The following is a 22,692-nucleotide window of genomic DNA, read 5'->3' on the forward strand; positions in this document are numbered from 1 at the left end:
CAGGCCCCCCCTGGTATTAATCCCCTACACCCGAATCACTTATCCCCTCGTGTCCCTCCATTAAACACCGTCACTCTAGACAAGGAATGAAACGATACCCATTGCGACAGAAAGGCCGAGAATGGCGCTGGGGAGCAGTTTACTGCCAGAGCTAGTTGAGGCAGGAACTGGCTGGCTTGGGGAGGTGGTGGAGTTATGGTAGAGGCGTCTGTTAATTGTCTAAGTAAATGTAACAGTACGCTGACAATGACGTGCTGCCAGTAGAGTTCTGTCCGCCGCACTCTAACCAATCGAGACACCCGACGGTCAAAAGGTCCACCAATGCTCGAGTTTCCTCACGAGCACTGCTGTCAACGCCACTTGGATCGGAAAGGGGCAGGGTCCAACACCTGCATGCGCCTATTGTTTTTCGCATTTTTCTTAGTCATCCAATATGACAAAGATATAAGAAGGTTAGCAGTAGGAAGAAAGGGATGGGCAGACAGGATCATCATCAACCAGGGAATTAATCATGGACGTACAGATACAGATAGATCGATACACCTATTTTTTTAGTATGAATTTTTTTATCTTTTTTAAATTTTCTAGTACTATTATAGACCTTATCATACCTATCTGAATCTATATATATGTGTTGTTTTGCTAGTTTTGTTGTCCTAGTCACATCCTCTTAATGCATCATGATTACAGACCTCCTCAGCACCCTATAAGATCAACAACGGCCACCTGTAAGTCTGCTAGTCTCCTTGTATCTGTACTTAACAAAAGTATTATAATAGCCCTGAATAGGTTAGAATGATCACTTTTCTTAAGTGTAGAACTCGGATCAGATGTCTGCGTTAGTCACTTCTGGTTCCAGACTTGAACTGCGCCGGGTATACGGTTGTTGTTGTTGCTGGTTAGTTGTGTGGTTGCGCACCCACTCACTACCTAACTACAGCCTCTGCATCCAGCCCAGTTCCACTAGCTGTAGATAGACAAGCTATGGGACTTCTAAAGTGGTCTTTTTTTCTACTTTTACACTCTTGAGTGTCCAGGCTGGGGGCCCTCTTTGGATATTGGTGCTGCATTTGTCTACCAGACCTACTGCTCAACAAGGCTCTGGGGAACGTATTGGAGGAAAATTTCAACAGGCGTTTCTGGTAAGTCCCGTATTTGCTGGTCCTGGGCTGGTAATATTAAAGGGTGTACAAGATGGGCAAGCAAGGCTTAACTGGAGGCTTATAAGGCCGGACTGGGCTATTATTGCACTTCTCTGGCGTACTGTCGGCAGTACAGCTGGATTTAAGGTCTTTGGGAAGGAGCTCAACGAGTATACAGCCCTGTTCGGAGGTATCGGTAGCTACGGAGGCATTAGAAGCATCAGAATCACCAGAAGACGGAACATAGGGATAACTGATGTGTTGTCTTGTACCGATTGAAGTGAGGGGGTAAGTGGGTATCACGGTGGGTCCGACTCCGCTGACATTAAGCAGTCGTCAATCGGATACGTACGTTGGTCGAGGCAGCCTGTCCAGGTAGTCGGATTAAGTGACAGATGTGTTCAAGGCCCCCTCGACGAAAAGCTGCCGGTTAGCTGTCTTGAACGAAAGGCCGTCGCTGAATAAGGCGTATGAATTGTCTTTTGTATATGTCGATGCATGATTGTCTGTCTAAAAACGAGTGTATTGGCCGAAGGTGATAACACTGTCGCTAATCGTCGATGCCATATATCGGCGAGCGGAATTCCGCCCTGGCGTTGTCGCGGTTCTCTGCCACCTATATATAGTGACCAGGTTCCTCATCCTTTTCAAGAAAGCTTTCAATAATCATCTGACAGCTGTTACTCATCAACTTGAGCCGCAGCGCATCATCACTTCAGTCTGACGCTTACGAACGGCCACTGCATCATCATGGCATCTTCAGTCGCACCCGTACAAGCTTGTCTTCATCCTGCTCTATCTCTACAACCTGGGAGGGATAATCCGGGAAGAAATTCGCAACCGCAGAATAGCCAAGGTCAGACTCGCGCGCAGATCTTGCGGCAGCTTCACGGGCAGGACGTTCGCATCCCAGACGTCGGGAAAATGATGGCAGACTGGCCCAGAGTCCAGAACATGCATTTGGAAGACGTCAACTCCCGAATCCTCGAGATTATTGAGACGTAAGCAGCCTGAGTCTTCATGGTAAATGGAGACTGTCGTGATGCCCTCATGTGCATCACGCGCATCCGGCTCCGGTCGGCCGATTTCTCCGGACCGGAGAAATGTTATTCCGAACCGAGCCTCGTCTCCACGCAGCTGACCCACTCGAAGAATACGTATTTCTTCGGGCTGGATCACCTATCTCTACACTGTAGATAGTTAAGCCGTTTTCCCTATGATCTTTCCTACCCGAACAGTGCCTCTACGACAGAGACGAACTTGGCTAACAAAAAATCGTTCAGACATGCTATTAATGACACTGTTCGCATGCGCCTTACCAAGGCCATGCTCTCATCTCAGCTGGCCGGCTGGTACCCGTACGCCTCATGCGAACGCATCAAGGCTCTCACGTCGTTCCAGGCCTGGATGTTCATCATCGACGACATGCTCGACCAGTATTCGATCGTGGAGAAGTTTGACTTTGAGTCCTTGCACGTCTTGTTGGCGGACTGTCGCGACTTTGTTGAGCGTAGCCTCGACGTTGCCAACACCATGGAGAAGGCCCCGTTGCGATACAAAGAGCACGACGCGGTTGTGTCGTTTTACGAATACGCCCAAGCCGTTTGCAAGTCTTACAGCGACAACCGCCCGTACCGCGCGCGCATTGCGAAGGAAGCAGTCGCGACTCTGGACGGGTACCAGCAGGAGGCCCTCAACCGCTACGCGGGCCGCATTCCCACCCTTGAAGAATATCTCGGTTACCGCCAAGCGTCCTCCTGCATCATGCAGGTTGCGGTGAACCTCGAGTTCGCCAACGGCATCAGCCTGCCCGAAGAGGTAATGGAGTCGGAGGAGATGCGGGAGCTTTACCGTGCGGCTGTTGCCGTCGTCTGGATTGTCAACGACATCGTGAGCCTGCGCAAGGAAATCAGAGAGGGCTTTGTGGAGAACCTCGTCGTGCTGCTCTCGCAAGGCGATATTCAAAAGGGAATTGATGGGGCCGTTGCTAGGCTGGAACGAGAGGTTGCCGCGGTTAACGAGGCGTCTGAAGCTGCCGAGAGACGCTTCGCTGACACGCCACACAAGCATCACGTCTCAACACTTTCTAGGAACTGCAAGAACATGTGTATGGCCAACTGGCTTTGGAGGTAAGTTTGGACATTTCTTCTTGCTGAGAAAGAGTCGGCACTAACCCAGCTTGCCACTACAGCATGAGGACACCGCGATACTGCCTGTGGGATATCAAGCCAGACGCCGCTGGAGGGTATAACTGGACCGTCGACCTCGAAGTTTAGACCACCGCTGGACAATACTGTGCTGATGACCTGTTGCTGCAGCAACTGTGCAACTTTGGCGCCCATGGTCGACTGGACGAGATCTAGAGCCTGTTTACTATTACAACACGGAAGAAACTTGGGGCATAGAAGCCATTGGTCACAAGGACATGCACGTCAAGTACGACAAGCGCGGAAGAGACCGCCTTTGAGGATTGGCCATGGTCACCGACGGCAAGAGTGACTTTGCCCAAACGGACGATGTGAGTAACCAGGAACATTTCAGGACAAAGAAGGGATAGTTTGTTCGTGGCTCTGGTTCATCAAGTCAGTCTAGCTAGTCTCTGCGAGAATGGAACCGTGCCCGAAAGGTGTTTAAAATGCATGATGTCAGAGACGACCCGATCGCCGCTAGAGGCAGGCATTCCTCGTATTGGGAACGACAGGGGGAGTCGGCTTGGTTCAAATAGCAGCGAGTCCCAGGAAACTCGCGTTATTGCTTTTTTAAACTCCAAACTATCGGATCGATACGAGAGTGAGGAAAATCGACCTGATTACCTCTTCCAGACAGCAAATCGAACAAGCCGTCAACCGCAAAGATGAGTGGTCAACTAATTGGGCTGACGACGGTCCCTAGGCTGCTGCGTAAGTGTTCGTCCTATGTAGCGAGATGACACTAGGCTGACCTCTTTTTTCTCCGTGGACAGCCGTGACAGGGGCGTTTGCGCTCCCGTTCACGGTGTATTACGCGTTCCTCAGCCTGCGGGTGGTGGGCGAGCGGCTCAAGGACAAGCACTACCTTGGGGAGAACTCGTCCAAGGCCAGCACGGACAGCAAGACGCGCAACGCCAACAAGCTGTACCTCGCGTCGCGGTCGCATGCCAACTTTGTCGAGAACGTGCCGCTGGCATTCGTGCTCGCGACGGCGGTGGAGCTCAACGGGGGCGACCGCAGGACGCTCGGGTGGCTTCTCGGGAGCTTACTGGTGCTGCGCGTGTTGCACGCGGAGCTGGGTATCATGCGGCCGGAGGGTATGGGCCGCGGTAGGCCGGTGGGCTACTTTGGCAGCATCGGGGTGATCGGGACGCTGGCGGCCTACGGGGCATACCTGGTCAAGGGCTACTGGGGGTACTGAGACAAGGCAAGGCGCGAGAGGCCACTGTGAAGCAGTGTATGAGTAGCTGTGCATGACGTGTTGCAACGTGTGTGTGTAGTTGGTACGAGCATGAAAGATGAGGAAGAATTGGAGGATGTGTGAGTGGAAGCAAAGACGACCCATTAGGATTGGATACAGGAAACCGTTACTTACCGGTAATCGCCCCATTAACCAAAGCTTATTTATTGATTCGTGTCCGGTAGGTATTACCTCCGGGGCCTCCTTCCTTCCCACCGGACATATGCATGCTTTCCACCCCCAGGAAGCCACCGCCCGCCCCCCCCCCCCCCCTGCCTCTTTTGGCAAGCCACCGCTCACTCCACTTGAGACATAACTCTTCACTTGCCTCCGTCCGGGGCTGAACCCAGCCCCGATAGAGCATCCCGGCCGCTGCGGGGCCAACCAACCGCGCAGAATCGTATAGGCCAATGCCATCAACTTGCGAGGCCGACTACAATCCCCAAAGAACGACCTGGACGGCCACCTTGTCCAATGCCATATTCTTGTTCTTTGATACATATCAATATCTGTGTTCGAGAGACCGATGCAAGCTTGCCTCGAACTATTATACCATCCAAAGAAGTTGCGGTCGCTGCTTGTCATAGCCCCCCCCCAATGTCAGCATAATTGCGGCGCAGCAGCCAGCTGAATACGGCGTGGCTCCAACACACGGAATCTCTCAAGAACATAAACAGTCGCGGGGACCGCCGCCTCGCTCATCTGACCACTTCCCCCACGACCCAACTAACGTCCTGCGAAGAACTCACAAAACAAAATAAACCACGGCGCCGGCCAAGCACCACACTCATCGAGGGCTCCCCGAGCCAAGTCTCCTTCCAAACCAACACCTCTGGTCCCAACAACCCCCCCCCCCCCCCCCCTCCGCTACCCGCCGCACCACAATCTGCTCCATATGGGTTCATGGCAAGTCATTCTTAAGGAAAGCGGAGTGGCGCGAGCTCGTTCTACTCCCTCTAAGGTCTAGCTAAATACATGTTGACGTGGCACAAGTGGACAGCAGGAGCATGCAATTCCAATTACTGACCATAGTTATGGGTCCAGCGAGCTCTGACAACCCTACTAGATAAGGAGCGAAACCACCATGGCATTATGACTACATACCACGTAATTCGCCGTCTTATCGTATAAGGTTGCCGTAGAGTACTGTAAGCTATGTAGATTGCTCATTCTTATCGGCAGACGAAGATAGCCTAAACGTTCTCCATCTATAAATTCCCCTGAATGCAGCTCTTCAAGCTAGAAGCCTGTAGGCGGAAAACATGGGGAGGGTTTGGGGTTAGATCCGTGTCGCAACATGGGGCAATTTCAGAAGCCTGCTGAGTTATCATACGCCACGACTAGGGGTTTTACCCGCCGCACCACAATGCGAAACCCGTTCAAGCCTAGGAAGGCGCCCGCGCAAACCTGGACTGCCAAGAGGTCGGCCGTCCTCTCGGCCGACGACCCGGTTTTCCGAGGCCTCGACGAGGCAGGACGCAGGAGCCTGCAAGCGACCCCGCCCATCCAGCATCAGCCGAGGCCTTCCCAGGACCTCGCCAGGGGGCCTCCCGAGCAGGCCGCGGGCGACAGCGCGTGTGCGCCAAGCGCGGGGGCCGGCTCCCACGACAGCATCGCCGTCGACTCTGGACACGGGTACGCTGCGGTCGCCGGCTCTTTCGCCGGTGCCGATCATTCTGGCCACTGATGGCAAGGACATGGTAGCCCGGTCGTCGTTGCCGGAGCGATGAGACATTTGAAGGAGCGCGAGCAGACGGGGGCCGGCGATATGGAGTTGAGTTGATGCGCTTATGAGTGAATCCTTGAGAGTATGCGCGGACGAACCGCCTGGATTGAAGTATCGGGGTTATCAGTAGAGAAAGCAGGGTACGGAGTATTACCGAGTTAGACGCGATATAGAGAACTCCAGGGAGCGAGCGTTCTAGTAATCGGAGTGAGTATGCATTAGTATTATTGTTACATTGACCTTTAAGAACTGCAGCCCAAGTCTCGTACAGAATCTGCGCCTTTTATTGGCGCGCAAAGAAACGTCGATACATTATGCACGTAATTGGACCTCTGACTGGCTGGATGGGTGGGTATAAACGATGAGACTGACAGGGAACATTCGGCTGATGCAATGCACCTTGGTGCACGGCTCTATGAAGCAGACTATCTCAAAGTCTAGAGCGAAGGGCTTCATCGGCGTCCTCGTAGATGCCCGGATACGCTGCTGGGCTGGCACGGCAGTCAGCTGCTGTTGCCCTGGTTGCTCTGTGAATCTCGCTGGTCGCGTGGCTGCGACCTCCCACGCCGAATCGACCGAGGTAGATATACGTCCAATCCCTCCAAGACAGTGTTGTAGGTCTACATAATGCCGGAAAGGCCGCTCTATCTGATGGTACAGAGAATTGAACCTTGCCCACCTCCCCAACACAATCAAATAACTAGGTGAAGAGTGGCTTGAGCGGGAAAGAGACGCTCGGCCAGACGATGGTCGTGTCGAGGGCCGGACCTTTGAAGCCACTGGATCACAAGGAGACTCTGCAAGGCGAAAGGAGGGATTAGAGCATCGATGTTCAAGGGGGGAGACGCGGCCTCCGAAGATCGGAGCGACCCCAGTCCCCCCTCGCTGCGTCATATCCGCGTCCGCGCCCGTGCCTCTAGTATCTGCGCTCGTTGCTCGGTTCTCGAGATGCAATTCTTCATCGGCAAGAATATATTATTTCCAAATGGTACAGGATTGCGCTGTTGTTGGGCTTACAGTAGAGCACTGGTCAGGGGATCCACTGTGAAGCCCAACGGAGGTGGTCGCCTCGCCGATCACCAATATCACCATGGCATATCTAGATATGGGGGTATGGGGTTACAATTTACAATTCGCTGTGTGGCCCGGCGTTCTAGAAGATGGCCAACCCTGTTCCAGAAGACAGCTTCACCTGCACCATCCTCCTCGATCCACCGATGAGCAAGATGCAGAGTTCGCGTGGCAATCTGCTCGGATGAGACATCCGAAGGACGGCACGGCCCGCGGCGATAGGCCCTGGACGTTTGCGAAGCCTAATTGTCTTGCCTGCCCGTGCCCGCAGACACTAGACAGGGGATTATGCAGCAGGTTATCTGGATGACTGCAATGATGAGAGAATGCCATACCTACCTAGGAGGGAAACGGCATGGTGGGAGAGAGCGAGCGCGGAGATGGAGCGTCTGTTATCAAGTTTGGCCTGTTATCAGGACACCTTCCGGATCGAATGGGTTTGCGGGGGCGTTCCCGCCATTCTTATCTGGGCCCCCTGCTGTTTTTGCCCCGGAGTGCAATGGACGGCCATCAAGGACCCTCTCCGTCGTCGGACTCCCGGTATCCAGGCGTCAACGACAGGCTTCATTTCTGCGTATGTTGAGCCTCGTCCTTGGCGTGAGCACAGTCGACAGTTGACAGCTATCCGTTTCTTTGGGGTTCATCTTCTGTTGGAGAGTTGAGAGGTGGTATTGCGTGCTTGTAAGCCACACTTTCGTCAGCCACAACACTTGTCGGAGACGGAGGGGGGACGTGTTCCAAAATGGAGAAGAAGAAAAGCAAAAAGAAAAAGCCTCCTTGTGACAACGCGCAAGGTGCCCCTATCCCTGTCGCTGGCATCGCTTGCCGGCGGCTCACTGGCGCGGCATCACGCGATGTTGGCTGGAATGGCTTCATGATGCCGAGACTTTGCCAGAGGTCGCACGAGGAAGGAGCCCAAGAAGCGAGAGCAGCCTACTTTCCCGTATCATCTCTTGCCCCGAGACAAGGCCTTGGCTGAAGGCCAGCAAGGTGATTGATTTGTTGGGGGAGCTCGTCACGCTGGCAGAGTTTTCCTTCGTCTGAATGCGACATCAAGGCCCTGCGCGGGATGAGGATCGGCTTCCTTGTCATAGACGCGGGCTGGACGTCGGCTCCAGCCGGTCAGTGGCACTCAAAGGGCCTTGTCGGCGTTGCAACATCGGGCGTCGAATCTTGGGCGGCAGACGGTGAGAAGTGTGGTGGAGGTGTGCAGGTGCCCTTGGGGGTTGTGGCGATGCTGTGTAACTTTCCCGCCCGGCTACCGAGGTATGTAGGTGTGCTCTTGCTCCTGCTCATCGTGTCGAGGAAAGAGCGGTTGATGCTGCCTGCAATTTCCATCAAGGGAAAGAGAGAAAGACCTAGTCACGGGAAAGAGCAAAGCAAGTCCTTCACGTCGAGGCAGAGGCATCGTCCAGCCGAGACGGAAGGTCGGGCAGGCAGGTAGGTCCCGAAGTGCCTTACCAACAAGTCCCCTGTTGGAAGAAGAAGGCAAGCGCCGAAAGAGTCAAATCTCGTTTACCCAGCTTGAACACGACTACGGAAGTATTGTTGCCATCGGTCCTATCTCATCAACGTCCGTATACACATACACAATGTACAGCATTCAAGATGACTGTGCAGCCGACATGTTGTCTAACTGGGCATGTGAAGATGTCTCGGCCGTCGCGCAGCACCAAGACAAACTTGACATCAATGCGGTGATTCTGAGCCAAGACAGAAGTCGCTGTTGTCCTTCTCCAAAGCTTGCCGCCAATGGAGGGTTTGTAGCTGCTCCATGGAAGTGGAAGCATGTAGGTACGTATATACGTATATTACTATGCAGCGTACATATGTACGTACCCGCACATCGCATCGTCCTTCTTTCCCCCCCCCCCCCCCACGGATTTTCGATGAGCCCCGCCGCCAAAATTTTCCCACTTCGACATCTTCACCTCAGATCGCGTCATCGGGGGAGTGGACCTCAAAGAGGAAACTATGACACAGAAGTTTTCCTTCCAGACCACAGGGGTGGTTCCGTCAGAACAACCCTTGCCGTCATCCCCTGACGGCCTCTCAAGAATAAGCTGGGGTGGGAGGGCCCTTGGGGGTCCTGCGCATCCCAAGAGGCTCTGTATGTCCACCCATGGCATCCCGCATATACGCTCGCATACACCATGGACGGTTAGTCCTTGACTGTCCCTTGGGTTCTTTGCTGCTAATTCTGCGGTGTTTTTTTTCCCACGTCTCCTTTTCCAATTACGAACGGGCCGAGTCCAGAGTCTCTAATGGCCCTCTTGACCATTTCCCATGTACGGCTCGGTTCCAGTCTTGTACATACATGCCTGCCTACCTAGGTACCTAAGTAGGTAAGTAATTCACTTTGTACATGACATGGGTTCGCCGCGCAACTTTTTCGTTCCCCAAGACGGTCATCCACGCTCCACGCAACCCAGTTTATGTCCTCTCGAATGTCTCGCCACATGGCGCCAACTCGGTCTCTCTAAGACGTGATCTGCTTGGCGGGGCCCCAAGCCCAGAGACATAAAGTCTTCTGGACGCCTTCTATTCTATCCGACCTTCTGCTTGCCGCTCCGTCTTCCCTTCTCCAGTCTAATCCTCCTTGCCTGGTGTCACTTCCTGGTCACTGGTCGTTTTTCTTTTACATCCACGAGGACCATAAGGATCAGTCGCAACGACCGCCAACATGTCTAAGCTCCTCGACAAGCTCAACGGCGTCTCGTCCTCTCCCGCTGCCACCACTGACAGCGAAGTCGGTATGTCACTGTTGCCCATTCCTTATGCGCCGCATCGTCTGGAACGCACCACTGACTCCTGCATCTAGGTCGCATCGAGAATGCCCGTGAGGCCAAGCGGCAAATCGGCGTCACCACAGCCATCTTCCTGGTTGTAAACCGCGTTATCGGCACCGGTATCTTCGCCACCCCCGGAACCATCTTCGCCCTCTCTGGCAGTGTCGGTCTCTCCCTCTTCATCTGGGTCGCCGGTATGATTATTGCTCTCGCCGGAACCGCCGTCTACCTCGAATGGGGAACCGCCATCCCCAAGAACGGTGGCGAGAAGAACTACCTCGAATACGTCTTCCGCAAGCCCAAGTTCCTGACCACCGGTCTCTACACCGGCTACGTCGTCCTGCTCGGCTGGGCCAGTGGTAACTCTGTCGTCTTCGGCGAGTACATCCTGCACGCCGCCAATGTCGAGGTCGACCGCTGGAACCAGCGTGCCATCGGCCTGGCTTGCATCACGTCCGCCTTTTTGATTCACGGTCTTGCCCTCAACTGGGGTCTTCGTCTGCAGAACCTCCTTGGATCCATCAAGCTGATCATCATCCTCATCATCATCCTCTGCGGCTTCATCGCCCTTGGAGGCCACGTCAAGCTGCCCGAGGACCAGAAGCCCAAAAACTTCACCAACGCCTTTGAGGGCACCACCGGCAGCCCCTACGGTGTCGTCACCGCCCTGTACAACGTCATCTGGAGCTACATCGGTTACAGCAACGCCAACTACGCCCTCTCCGAGACCAAGAACCCCGTTCGCACGCTCAAGATTGCCGCCCCAGCCGCCATCGTCACCATTTCCATCCTCTACATGCTCGTCAACGTCGCCTACTTCGCCGCCGTCCCCAGGGAGGAGATCCTCGAGGGCGGTCGCCTTGTTGCTGCCTCCCTCTTTCGCAACGTTATGGGCGGCACCGCCGAGCGCGCCCTCTCCGTCTTCGTTGCCCTTTCCGCTTTCGGCAACGTTCTGAGTGTCATCTTCTCCCAGGGCCGTCTCGTTCAGGAGCTCGGCCGTGAGGGTATCTTGCCTTGGTCCCGCTTCTTCGCCAGCAACAAGCCATTCAACGCCCCCTTGGCTGGTCTTTTCGAGCACTGGCTGATCTGTGTCATCACTATGCTTGCTCCTCCTCCCGGTAAGGTCTCCCCAGTCACCGTCGCTTCTTCTGAGACATTGCCACTGACCTTTTCCCATCACAGGTGACGCATACAACTTCATTCTCAACCTCATCAGCTACCCCCTCGCCATCATCAACGTCTTCGTTGCTGCCGGCCTGGCTCATCTCTACCTCAACCGCAGCAAGTGGAACTGGAACCCTCCCATCAGCGCCTCTCTGCCCGTCGTCATCTTCTTCATGCTCAGCAACATCTACCTCGTCATCGCTCCCTTCGTGCCCCCCGAGGAAGGCCAGAACGTCTACGAGAACCTCCCTTACTATCTCCACTGCGTTGTCGGTATCGCCATCATCGTTGCCGGGGGTCTCTACTGGGTTGTCTGGGCCAAGATCCTCCCCAAGATCGGCAAGTACGAGCTGGTCCGCGAGACCGTGGTCGACGAGATCGACGGCTGGGAACGCAACGTATTCTTCCGCAGGCCATATGGCGAGTCTGTTGCTTCGGAACATCGCCCTGGTTCTCCCGAAGTGTCCAAGTAACCCACGGGCGTCCGGCCACCTCTTTGCTTGGTGCACCCAGGTGCCGCGATGGTGTTGATGCCTCGTGGATGAGCACCGAAATTACGTCGTTTAATATACCCTAGAAGCGTACATACTTAATGATAAAACACCCAGTAATGTTCTATTGAGACTGATTGTTTTTTAATACCTTGCACTCGGAGGGAAACGTGTGGGAGCTACCGTGTAATTCAATCCGCTCCGGTCTAGAGCTCAACGCGAGCTTGGAAGCAGGTTATCAAAGGCTCGGCGTTTTGCGGCCCCCCCACCCTTCTTCAAAGGCTACGCCAATGCCTCGAGTACAGGGCGGACAGTGTAAGCACGTGTCATCACAACAATGAGGCATGTGTGCATTCAAGCTAAATTGAGATACGTATCAAGGCGGCCTCTCAAGATCACACAGGTACACAGTAACACTCTCACACAGTATCAATCTATAACCTGGCCAATAGTGTCAGTATCTTCCAGTGCACCCACATATTGAGATCCGATTTATCAAAGGTCTCGGAGCCCGATAGAAAACGTTGGCTTCGGAAAGTAATTGGCCAGGCATCGCCAGCTATCACCGACAGTAGGGCTTATCTCCGATGCTGCCCATCACCACCCACGTGATCGATCCACTTGGGCGATGGATATCTCACCTCTCGACAAGGCAACCCGCATAGCGCGACATTTCTTCCTTACGCATACATAACTGAAAAGCATATTTCGGAGACTTCCGATCAACGCAACAAATCACAATCAAGCGTAGTCAACCAGCACCAAGAAGACGGTGGTCCCGGACCCCTTTTTGAGCCATGTTATGTTGAGCTATTTGTTACTAATAACGGCCCCATAGTTTATAGTGCCGTAAGTCCGAGATCGAAACGGAGTTGCCCTCCGAGGTCCGTAGAGGATCCTCTACTGTTGGCCTAGGGGGGGCGTAACACGCATGATATTAGGACTTGTCAATTTATTACAGTGTCAAAGTGATTAGGTTGCTTGAGATACATTGAGTGTCTGCTAAAAAGTCATGTAAAGACGTAGTTATCCTATCCCAAAACAGCGTACGATTTAACGTCGGGTACAGTACCCAGATGGGGTGGTCTGTGCACGTGATTAGCTTTAGCGGCCAGAACTGGTATCATCCACACGAAGCTATTCCCAGCTTCATGACAGATGGTTGAACGATTCGTGATACGCTCCGATGTCGACTGATCCAGCCCCTATACCGCCTTTCCCCCAGTTGCCGCTTGTAAAGACGTCAGAGATCGCCGTAACGCAGGATGAAACTGACACCCTCGCGGCCATCAATAGAGCCCAGACTCCGATAATATGTAGATTACCGACTTAAAACTGATTTCTACCTTCTCGGCCTTACCAATAAATGATATGCTCGTCCTCCAACGGTTTACGCTGTCAATCTTGGAAGCTTGGCCAGTATCACGAGCCGCTTCCCTCTCGCTCAGCATGCGGCCCCATCTCGTCCAACATCAGCTCCGCGAGCTGCTCCACCAGGTTCTGTCCTTGTGCGGCCTCGGGGTCAGTCAAGGCCAGGTCCAAGTCAACAATGCACCGCGTCTCTGCCTTATCGGCCATGCCCTGGCTCGCGTTGTGCTGCTTTTCTATCTTGCCGAGCTGCCTCAGCACCCGCGCCGCCTTCTCGGCTGGGATCGCCGCGTTCCGCAGCGCCATGCTCATGATACCCTGGGCGATGGGGCCGAACACCCGAAAGGATACGTACAGGTCCTCGAGCCCGACCAGGCAGAGGTCCAGGTAGAAGCCCCACTCCTGCTCGCTGGGCGGCGCCGCGTCGGGGTCCTGCGCCGCCACGCCGGCCTCGCGTATCATGGCGTTGGCGACGTATATGATGGCCGTTTGCCAGAGTACCGAGAAGCTGGCGTGTCTGTAACGCAGCCGGTAGAGGAGGAGGAGACGTTTGAGCTGTTCCACGGAAGCCGTGTACACTGCTTCTGGAGTGGCCAGTTCTGTTGAAAAGGAGGACAGCCGCTCGCTTCCCAGCGAAGAGTCGAGAAAAGGGCGAAAGAGATCGGTTATAATGGCGTGGAAGTAGATGCTGCGTTTATATCATAAGTTTCAGTCCAGGCGGCACCTATCCATCATCTCGGTTGCAAGATGCATTGCTAGAACACAAGAAAGTAGGGTGGGAGTTGGCTCACTGCATCATCATGACATTATGACCCATCTCCTCTGCCCTAGCCAACTGGGTAGGAAGCCCGCTAGTCCATTGAAGCAGCCGATGGTAGGTCTCTTCTGCCAACTTCAACGGTGCCTCCTGTGATGGAGTATGGTCCCGGGCGCTGTATAAACTTCGCACCACGACGTTGAAGGTGACCCACATGTCGCTCGATGCGCTAACCACCTCTGCGTGCAGCGCCGTGGAACTGTTCGCAGGGAGGGCGGAGACCAGATCTCGAGGCTTGGGAAGCAGCGGCGGCGTTGTGATCTCGAAGATGTGGTAATGGAGGGAGTACACTCTAATAAAAGACCATCAACACGCGTCCACATGGCTTGCCGCCCGAGCTAATATCACCGCCAAACTCACGAGACCCAGTTGTACACCCCCCAGGCCGTATAGGACGCCGTCCTCGCCCAGTCTTCGTGGTTGCCCAGCCACATCTCGGCAGACTCGGACTGGCGTGTCACATCGAACAGGCCCATCAGCCTACACAGCCTGGCGCTTTCCTGCAGGAGCTGCAGGCTCATATCGTCTTTTCCATAAGTGGCGGCGCACATGCCAAGTATCTGGAGGGCGGCAATGGTCGTGAGGCTGTTCGCTTGGGGCTGTTCTAAGAAATGCTGTTGCGCCTGCGTAAAGAACGCCACGCTGTAGGCAGCGGCATCGGGGTGTAGCGGTGTAAACGCTTGCTGTTTCCGTCAGCGCAGGTCCAGCATACGTACAGGACAAAGAGGAAAACATACACAGGCCCAGCATAGAATGGCCGTGATGAGGAAGGGGGAGCAAAAGGAACATTGGACGTTGACGAGGTCTTGTATAAACAGGTCGGCGCTGAACAGGGGAATAGTCGCGTAGTCGTTCTCGAAGTAATGTGATATCGTATGAATGGCAAGGTCATTCGGGATAGCAACCGGCGTCCACTTGGAAATGTCTACAAGACGAAGGCGTTCGTCGAACAAGGTGCTAGGTGGGTCGTCGTCATCATCCAGGGCCGGAGAAGCTGCCTCGGGCCCGGACTCCTCGTCTTCTCGGTCCGGGATCATGTAGGGATATTTGGGTTGAAGGTCTTGACCTGGAGATCTATGTCCTGTCAGTGTACAGCCGCGTCGGGCCGAGCACAGAGTCCTGGTTAAACGAAGGCGAGCGTGCCGAAGCACGCTTGTCACGGTTCAATGATAGGCGTCTGGGAAAGGCCATTCAAGTGGATTCTCCTACAAAATCTGCTCCCCGAGCAGCCAGGGAGTCGATATGGATTTGAGCATCTCCCCACGGGGCAGGTCCTTGTACGAAACTGGGAACAAGGTCGGATAAGCAATAGGGTACCGCAGGTTGAGCTCAAAGCTCAAGCTTTTCTGGGAGGGCGGAAGCAGTCTTCGGGGATAACTCTTCTCGGATAAGGCCGAGACGAGAAGGGATGGGCTGCTGGGTTCATTGCGAAGTTTGGAAAATAGTTCGAGGGCCTGCTCGTGAGGAAGCGTCCGTAGGGAGTCGAGCATCTCGCTCGAGCCACGGCCCCTAGAGTCTTCCCCTTCGGTGACGGTGACACGATGCCGAATGCTGTACGTGTAAGCGCAAGCCTCGGCCCTATGCTCGCACATGAGGCATCGGGGCAGTTTCCCATCGCACTGACGGCGACGTTAGCTGGGCCTCGTAATTTGTGCGAGGCAACAAAAAAAAGGCTCAAGGGTTGGCCAGGCTTTGGACGCAATGTGCGGGGGTATCAAGGCCAGAAACCCACCTTGGTCTTGCGCTTTCGACAAGGATCGCAGGCGCTGTTCGTCTTGCGCTGTCTCGGGGCACGATGGACACCCAGGCGACTTACGTCGGCACTCTGGTCGTTGATGGGCGATCCGGCGGCCGGGACTGGCCGCGGACGCAGCGGTCGGAGAGGATTCATGATGGGAAGATGGAGGAACAAGGACACATTGTTGGCAGTCGAGTCATTTATGAGATAAAATCCGATTAAAAATGATGCCAATGCCAACAGTATGGCCAACAAAACCCATGCGGTAAAAGGGGGGGGGGGGGGGGGGCGGCAAAAGACAGCACCTTGCCCGCCTACTTGACCTCAGAAATAATTCAACCCCCGGCGCATATCCGGAGGGTACCTCCGGCAAGATGTCGACCGATGATTGGACGGACAGCTACCTCTAGTCAGAAGAGATCGGTGGTACCTCCTATTGGGCGGTGGCAAATCGTCATTTGGTACAGGATCGAGATCGAAGCAACGCGTTAACAATCAGATCAGTGCGGTCTATGTGTATCTCTGTACAAGAGAAGAATTCTGGAACGACCCATAAATAGAGAAAAGCCCGAACCCAGCCAAGCCAGGAACTGTGGCTTTTATCACGTTAAGCACCCACTGATGTCTCGATGCCGTGAACTCCCTATTGCGAGAAGAGCAGAGTGCAGTCACTCGCTAAGCCCCCCAAACATCTCAGCAGTTCGAGTCCAGGGCTATATTGCTGCTTACTCAAGTAGTATCCCTGAGCTCAGTGTAAGCCGCGATCTAGCTCAAAGAACAAACGTGACCGACCAGCTTACTGTAAACAATGGTCAATAGTGGCCTCTTTCAGGTTCTTGGACCGGCATACTGGGCGCCGATTGTCTGCTTCCGTTTGCGCCAATGTGAGCTTCAAAAACAGATCAGCCTGGACTTTCAAGAGGACTCAACACACTCCCAGCGGCTGATACTCTCAGGTCTCATCAGTCATTCCGTAAAGTGAAGCTATTCAGGACGCAAATTGTCCACAACAGACGGGGGGGGGGGGGGCAGGGACATGAAACATTCACCAACAGAAGAGCTAGGCACTCTGCGTCTTACCGGTTTACACCTGGTCGGGGGGGGGGGGGGGGGGGGGGCATTCGTAGGTACACTTTGGGAACTCGGGGGACGATGCACGTCAAGGAATGCGCTTAGTCTAGGGGAGGACGTCAATTCTTGGGTTTTGCGTCCAGGGGTCATCCTATTGCCAATATGTATCCCAGGATGGAGGTTTCTGCTCTTGGTCCCCTCCCTTTCATCCGCAGCCCGCTCGCTCGCGGGGCAAGACAGCAGCAAACAAGGGGTCGCGCCCCTTTCCAATAAAAGGGTGGCGAGCGGGGGATTCTCCCGCCACATCCTGTGGTAACCTTTTTGCCGTCAACGTTGGCCTGCTTCAAGGCAGAAAGGCTGACTGTTCATCATCGTATGATATCCGCAAAGAACCAACGATACGGGCCGTTCTTCCCGGCAGGCAACCTACCGGTATTCGTAGGCTTTCTCTCCATAAGATATTGCGCATGGATCTTACAAGTTACCAGTAAGCAAAAGAAGTGCCAACGTGGCGCTCATTGGTCTCTTTGGAAATCCCTCCCTGTCTGATGGTTCTCAGACAAACTCAAACCAAAGGGGGCTCTCTCTCCACACGGATCTTTCGAAACACCCACCCCGATGAACCCAGAACGCGACACACCACCCCTCGTCAGCCGGGTCCAAGAGATCACCACGAACGTTCATCCGAGTTGTATGTGGTCGTAATGGTCTTGAAGGCCCTTTGTTATCCTTCCTGCCCCGTCCCCCCTGTCTGACACTTGCATGATAGTAGGCTATGCCGGTCCTCCCGGTGCACCGGGTGTTTAACGTTTGGTGACCTGTCGGGTGATAGATATACGCCACTCCTTTTTCTCCTTCTTGCCGCGGCGCGCCAGACTCTGCTTTTTACCCCGTAAATGCGCGCGCCTTCGAGTCTTCGGGACTTCGAGCCAGAGTTATGAAACTGCCTCGGGCATTGCTTCTCAGTTTCCCCCTGTCTACCTACGGTTACACCACGTAGAGGATGGCGCGGCGCGGCGTTATTATGGTGAAGAATGGTTGTGCAACTTGCAAAAATGTCTTTAAATCATCCATCCGGAGCCCCACCCCCTTCCCTTCTAGCATATCACCGCCAACGGCATACAAAACTATTCCTCCGTCTTGTGGGTTGACGAGCTTAGAACACGCCGCATAAGGTGCGACGAGAAGCGCCCGTCCTGCTCGCGATGTCTCTCCACGTGTCGCCGATGCGACGACTGCAGCTCCCCGCCCTCGAACGCATACTCATGGTCCCAAACGCCCCGCTCCCGTCATCGGTCAATGAACACCACGACGCTCCCGAACGCTGACAACCCCGCCGCCGCCGGCCGCGCAATGCACTTTTACCACACCGTCGCCGCGCCGGTCCTGACCGGGTCGCTGAGCAAGACGTTCTGGCGTGCCATGGTCGTGTAGGTGTCGAGCCTGGTGCTCTTCGTCTGCGTGCTCTTCATCTGCATCGAGCTCCTCCGAAACAGCCCCCAGAACGCCATTGCCCACTGCCGGCGCGGCATCAACATCCTCAACGAGGTGCAGGCCGACTCCGACTTCCTCCGACATCATGTTGTGCCTGCCATGCACCAGTTAAGCCTCGTGCCCTACTGTTATGACGCCGACCCCAAGACATTCCCGACGATTCAACAGGCCAGCCCCGTCCGCTGGCGCACGCCTCGAAAGCGTCGCAGAGGCATACATGCAACAGATAACTATACAGACCCGAACGGCGCGCTTTTTGCGCACCGGCGAAGAGAGGCGCTTGGCGAGAGGTTACGAGGGGCCCGAACCAGACAGGCTACGGACTCGAAAGTCCATACTGATGGATCCGGACAGCTAAAACAGAGTAATCCAAGCTCTGAAGGCTACCTATCAGCCCGACGACAAAGAGCACTCTGCGCTGTGCCTGCCGGAGATCCGCTACACCATAAAAAGAACCCTAATTCTGCTGTCAGAAGCGACATCGGAGAACGAATACGACGCCTATCTGGGCGACTATCGCGCCGTTGTTGACTTGACAGCCAGAGCGGCAGTATCTACCGGCGACGACCGCTCATCATGGACGACACCATTCTACACGGATGATTCGGCCATCGAGTTGGGCTTGAGTCTCCTCCTGTACTTGGTCGCCTCCAAGTGTCGTTTTCTGATCGTACGGACCGTGGTCTTGAATTTGATGGAGCAGCTGGCGCAGCCGAGGGTTAACAGCTGGGTCAAGCCTATCACGGTAGCGGTAGCCGGGCGGATCATCGAGGTTGAGCACCAAGTCTCTTTGGACGACTTGGATATGGGCAACTTGGTCGATGACGGAGAACTTCTACCGGAAGAGAGACGGGTTATAAGCGTCGACTTCCGTTGGGCGAGCGACACGAAGTGCGGCGGCTCGTTGAGGCAAGTCGCTTTCCTCTTCAGAGATCCTAGCAGTGGCAACGTTATCCCAAGAGACGAATGGATCAACGTAGAGCAATAGTCAGAGACGTCTAGACACTTGACAAAGGTCGAAGCAGTCGAAAAAATGTCAGCTGCGTATGAGGCTTGTGGGCGCTGTCAACCCCGCCTGTTGATAACGGAGAGAACATTACTCAATTGGGAAACGAAAATCCTCTGGACCTAGTATCCTTCACCTAGTCTCGGCACAATCAATATTTTCACAATCCAGCCCAACCGAGTTTTCAGCCCTACAGTATAGCCATGGCGACGATAGCCGCCAAGCACCGACTTAAGATCTCCCTTGACACGTCCTACAAGATCTCCTTCAATACCAAATCCGTTAAAGACGTTCCGATATTGTGACGCCATTTCGCGAAGCCTCGTTGCCGTCGAGTGCTGCTGCAGTGTCCCCATGGCCTCTGTGGCGTCTTCCATTCGCCATGCCCCCAGTCAGTTGCCTCCTTTGGTGTCATCAAAAGGTTCCCCAAACATCTCAGCCCAGAGCTTCTTGTCGTCTTCATTGAATCGTTGTCCGCAAAGGCGCATATTGAACAGGAAGAGCCTCTGGATGTACCTGAAGCAAGGGGCGTCTGTGATAATGTTCATGGCGATCTTAAAAGGAGACTCGGCGTTCTCGCGCTGGTATCGGACGATGAATTCCACGTTGACGATGGCTTCCTGGAGGCTGCTCTCCACACTGTGTATGGCATCTTTGCACTCAGAAAGGCTTCCACTGGCGTCAAGTCCCAGAAGCTCGCAGCACGGCCTGACGAGATTGTTCATAAAGTCGTCAACATCCCAGCCCCCGGTGCGGACGGAGCTACTGTAGTCAAGAACCCTGTTCATTGCTTTCAGTATGGACTCAACGGCAGCCATAAACGTGGTCTTTACGCGTCGCTTGCTCAGATTTGCGTCGTTCACGTCAATCATCTTAATCGTCCGAAGACAATCGGCCACGTGCTTGCCGCTGGCCAGGTCTTCCTCGAGAATCGTCCGGAGAATGACGAGGTCCCGTCCGGAAATGCGGTCCTTGGCCGCGGTGGCATCGTCAGCGATCAGCTTCTTGATATTGATCTCGCATGGCAGTGCAGGGGTCTCCCTAGGGCGCTTTGGCTGGTTGGGCCATGTTAGGTGCCCGTCTGGGCCCAGTGTCACCTCCTTCGAGATGAAGCCCGCCTTTTTCGCCATACGAAGGTCAGCGACGTGCAAGCTGAAGTAATCTGTAAAGGCGCGCAACACGGAATCGTGTGCATTTGGCTTTCTGGCGGCAGGGCTATTCAGGCTGGAGTTGACTATGGCGGCAGTGGTAGCTGCTGTTGATGACAGAGCCTCTCTTAGTAGATGAGTGGGATGAGGCGTGTCGACGGTGTTTATATCAGGCCAGGGAAGCCGGACTACCGTCTGGGGTGCAGTCCAGAGCTGCCGTGGTTCCTGGTCATGGTAGGGTTCCAAGGAATTGGCATCAAGGTGCTCTTCACCAAGGGGTTTCCAGCAAGTGGAAGCGAGAACATGTTTCGGAACCCAACTCCCGTGCATCATGATATCCCGTGTCACACCGCCATGGTCAGGTCTCACCTCATTGGTATAGCCTGAAAAACCGAGAGTATAGATGTGGGGCATCATCAGAGACGAAGTCAGTTCTTGAGAAGGCGGCTCTCTGGTGCCATAGTTCTTGGGCATGGGGATACGAGATCCTTCGAACGAAGGAGGGACAATCTCGGCCCAGTCCTCATCCTTGATTTTCATTGCGGAAACATAGAGCAAGACGAGTTTGTGGTCAATGTCTTCGATGTTGATCTCGAAGGCGGCATCAAAGCTCTTGTCCTTTTTGTACATGCAGGAGATGATCCGAAAGATGTGAGCGTAAGCAGAAAGCTCGTGCTCCTCGTGAATTCGGAAGTAGTGAGTGGAGTACAAGATGAAAACGGCCAGCTCAACGGGGGGGACAGGTCGGTCCTTCCTTGCAGTTGTCTCGCCTTCCTGCCAGTACTTGGATACCGCAAGCTCGGGCTGGTACTGGGGGGAATTGTAGTAGGCCGACCAAACAATGGCTACCGAAACAGCGAGGTTGATGGGGACGATGTCCTGGGGGTACTTGACGAGAAAAGATTTGATCTCATCGACAAGGCCATTGGGTATCTTCATATTGACAAGCTTAGGCATCTTCAAGTGAAAAAGCTCCCAGTTGTCCTCCGTCATGTGCTTGAAGACGTTGTAGTCCGGCCCTGACATGGTGTCTTCGACGAGGACTGTACATCTCTGGCCACTGAGGAAGTTTTCTTGTTGATCCGTGTGGAATTTATTTCTCTCGCCCTCGGAGACCTGTCGAAAGGCGGGTTCGTTGCTGGGGTGGTAGTCAGTGCCGAGGGACAGGACCTTGAGGAAGGTCAATTGCCTTGGTCGAAGCATGTCGACTGGTGGGATGATGAGGCGGGCTGTCTGGTTCGTCGAGCCCATGCCCAGAAGAACACCGCAGTATGCGTTGTTCATGTCGGGGGAGGATCTCCTTCCACGTCCACGTATGAAGACAGGAGTGAACAGTCCGCCCTCGATGCCGACATAGTACGAATCGTCAGACAGCTCATCGTCAGACCTGTATCGTCGATGACCTCGCTTCAGGGGGGACAAGATGACGAAATTGTGGGGATCGGTTGGAAGCACGACTCGTTCGAGGGGCTCTGTGCCAAAGACATAGTTCCCTGGGATCTCGGACGCGTTGTAGAGTTCACCTCTCCACTTCCAGCGAAACTCGATGAGATTGACGAGGGATGGTAGCGCAGGCGTATCCTGTCTTTGGGGAGCGTTTTCGTCCATGTTGGATCAACCTCAGGTAACGCCGAGGCTGCGTTGACAACGTAGTGGGATTGCTGTCGATGGGAATTGTCGAGGAAAGCACAGGTGCAGAAGCCGAAGCGGTATCAAGTATGAGTGCTGGGAGACAGCGTGACGCCTCAGGGGAGAACTAGCGATGGGCTTGGGGACGTAAGAACAGCCAACCGTAGGGAATTGGAGGAAGATAAGAAATAGAATAAATGATCAGCCTCGACCGTGAGTCGAGTCTAGTCGAGTAGAGCTGAGCCTAGCCAAACCAATATGGTGACCGAGGACTCGACGAAAGTCTGTGAGTTATGAGAGGAGATGAGGCCGCCTAGAGCTCGAAGAGTGTTTTGGAAGGAGTAAGGTCAAAAAGGGGGGGAAGGAATGAGGGGGGACGGAGACATCTGGGGGAAAGATATAGACTTCACTTCTGGAAAGAAGCGGTCCCCATGACCACTTTCCCGATGGAAGGCGGACAGTGGAAAAGTTGGGCGAGGGAAGGAAGGACCGCATAGGGCGAAGAAGGAAGGAAAGGTGGAGAACGAAGACCGCAGTGACGAGGTGAGGGAAAGATGATCTACGTAATCCTCATCTGGACACTTGAACTCCTATCTTTTCTGTGGTCTT

The 22,692-nt window shown here is 54.3% G+C and overlaps 7 protein-coding genes across 7 annotated transcripts; 5 read left to right on the plus strand and 2 right to left on the minus strand.

The window, feature by feature from the left end:
• Positions 1 to 1,892: 1,892 nt before the first annotated feature.
• Positions 1,893 to 3,418, plus strand: GLRG_07956 (terpene synthase family protein; the record flags this gene model as incomplete). The annotated part of the gene is made up of 3 exons (XM_008098641.1): positions 1,893 to 2,143; positions 2,426 to 3,271; positions 3,334 to 3,418. The coding sequence occupies 3 exons, from the start codon at positions 1,893 to 1,895 to the stop codon at positions 3,416 to 3,418; spliced, it is 1,182 nt and encodes a 393-aa protein (XP_008096832.1).
• A 578-nt stretch (positions 3,419 to 3,996) lies between these two features.
• Positions 3,997 to 4,532, plus strand: GLRG_07957 (uncharacterized protein; the record flags this gene model as incomplete). Its single annotated transcript, XM_008098642.1, has 2 exons — positions 3,997 to 4,042; positions 4,105 to 4,532. 2 exons carry the CDS (start codon positions 3,997 to 3,999, stop codon positions 4,530 to 4,532), a joined length of 474 nt encoding a protein of 157 aa, XP_008096833.1.
• Positions 4,533 to 5,868: 1,336 nt separating this feature from the next.
• GLRG_07958 (uncharacterized protein) lies at positions 5,869 to 6,258 on the plus strand (the record flags this gene model as incomplete). Its single annotated transcript, XM_008098643.1, has 1 exon — positions 5,869 to 6,258. The coding sequence occupies one exon, from the start codon at positions 5,869 to 5,871 to the stop codon at positions 6,256 to 6,258; it is 390 nt and encodes a 129-aa protein (XP_008096834.1).
• A 3,793-nt stretch (positions 6,259 to 10,051) lies between these two features.
• GLRG_07959 (amino acid permease) lies at positions 10,052 to 11,794 on the plus strand (the record flags this gene model as incomplete). Its single annotated transcript, XM_008098644.1, has 3 exons — positions 10,052 to 10,121; positions 10,190 to 11,275; positions 11,340 to 11,794. 3 exons carry the CDS (start codon positions 10,052 to 10,054, stop codon positions 11,792 to 11,794), a joined length of 1,611 nt encoding a protein of 536 aa, XP_008096835.1.
• Positions 11,795 to 13,234: 1,440 nt separating this feature from the next.
• Positions 13,235 to 15,888, minus strand: GLRG_07960 (uncharacterized protein; the record flags this gene model as incomplete). The annotated part of the gene is made up of 6 exons (XM_008098645.1): positions 13,235 to 13,868; positions 13,972 to 14,289; positions 14,358 to 14,680; positions 14,735 to 15,071; positions 15,207 to 15,616; positions 15,730 to 15,888. 6 exons carry the CDS (start codon positions 15,886 to 15,888, stop codon positions 13,235 to 13,237), a joined length of 2,181 nt encoding a protein of 726 aa, XP_008096836.1.
• Positions 15,889 to 18,105: 2,217 nt separating this feature from the next.
• GLRG_07961 (uncharacterized protein) lies at positions 18,106 to 19,288 on the plus strand (the record flags this gene model as incomplete). The annotated part of the gene is made up of 3 exons (XM_008098646.1): positions 18,106 to 18,189; positions 18,241 to 18,590; positions 18,664 to 19,288. 3 exons carry the CDS (start codon positions 18,106 to 18,108, stop codon positions 19,286 to 19,288), a joined length of 1,059 nt encoding a protein of 352 aa, XP_008096837.1.
• A 410-nt stretch (positions 19,289 to 19,698) lies between these two features.
• Positions 19,699 to 22,062, minus strand: GLRG_07962 (uncharacterized protein; the record flags this gene model as incomplete). Its single annotated transcript, XM_008098647.1, has 1 exon — positions 19,699 to 22,062. The coding sequence occupies one exon, from the start codon at positions 22,060 to 22,062 to the stop codon at positions 19,699 to 19,701; it is 2,364 nt and encodes a 787-aa protein (XP_008096838.1).
• Positions 22,063 to 22,692: the final 630 nt, after the last annotated feature.

Source organism: Colletotrichum graminicola (genome assembly GCF_000149035.1).
Source record: "Colletotrichum graminicola M1.001 genomic scaffold supercont1.35, whole genome shotgun sequence".
In the NCBI taxonomy this organism is placed as follows: Eukaryota; Fungi; Ascomycota; class Sordariomycetes; order Glomerellales; family Glomerellaceae; genus Colletotrichum; species Colletotrichum graminicola.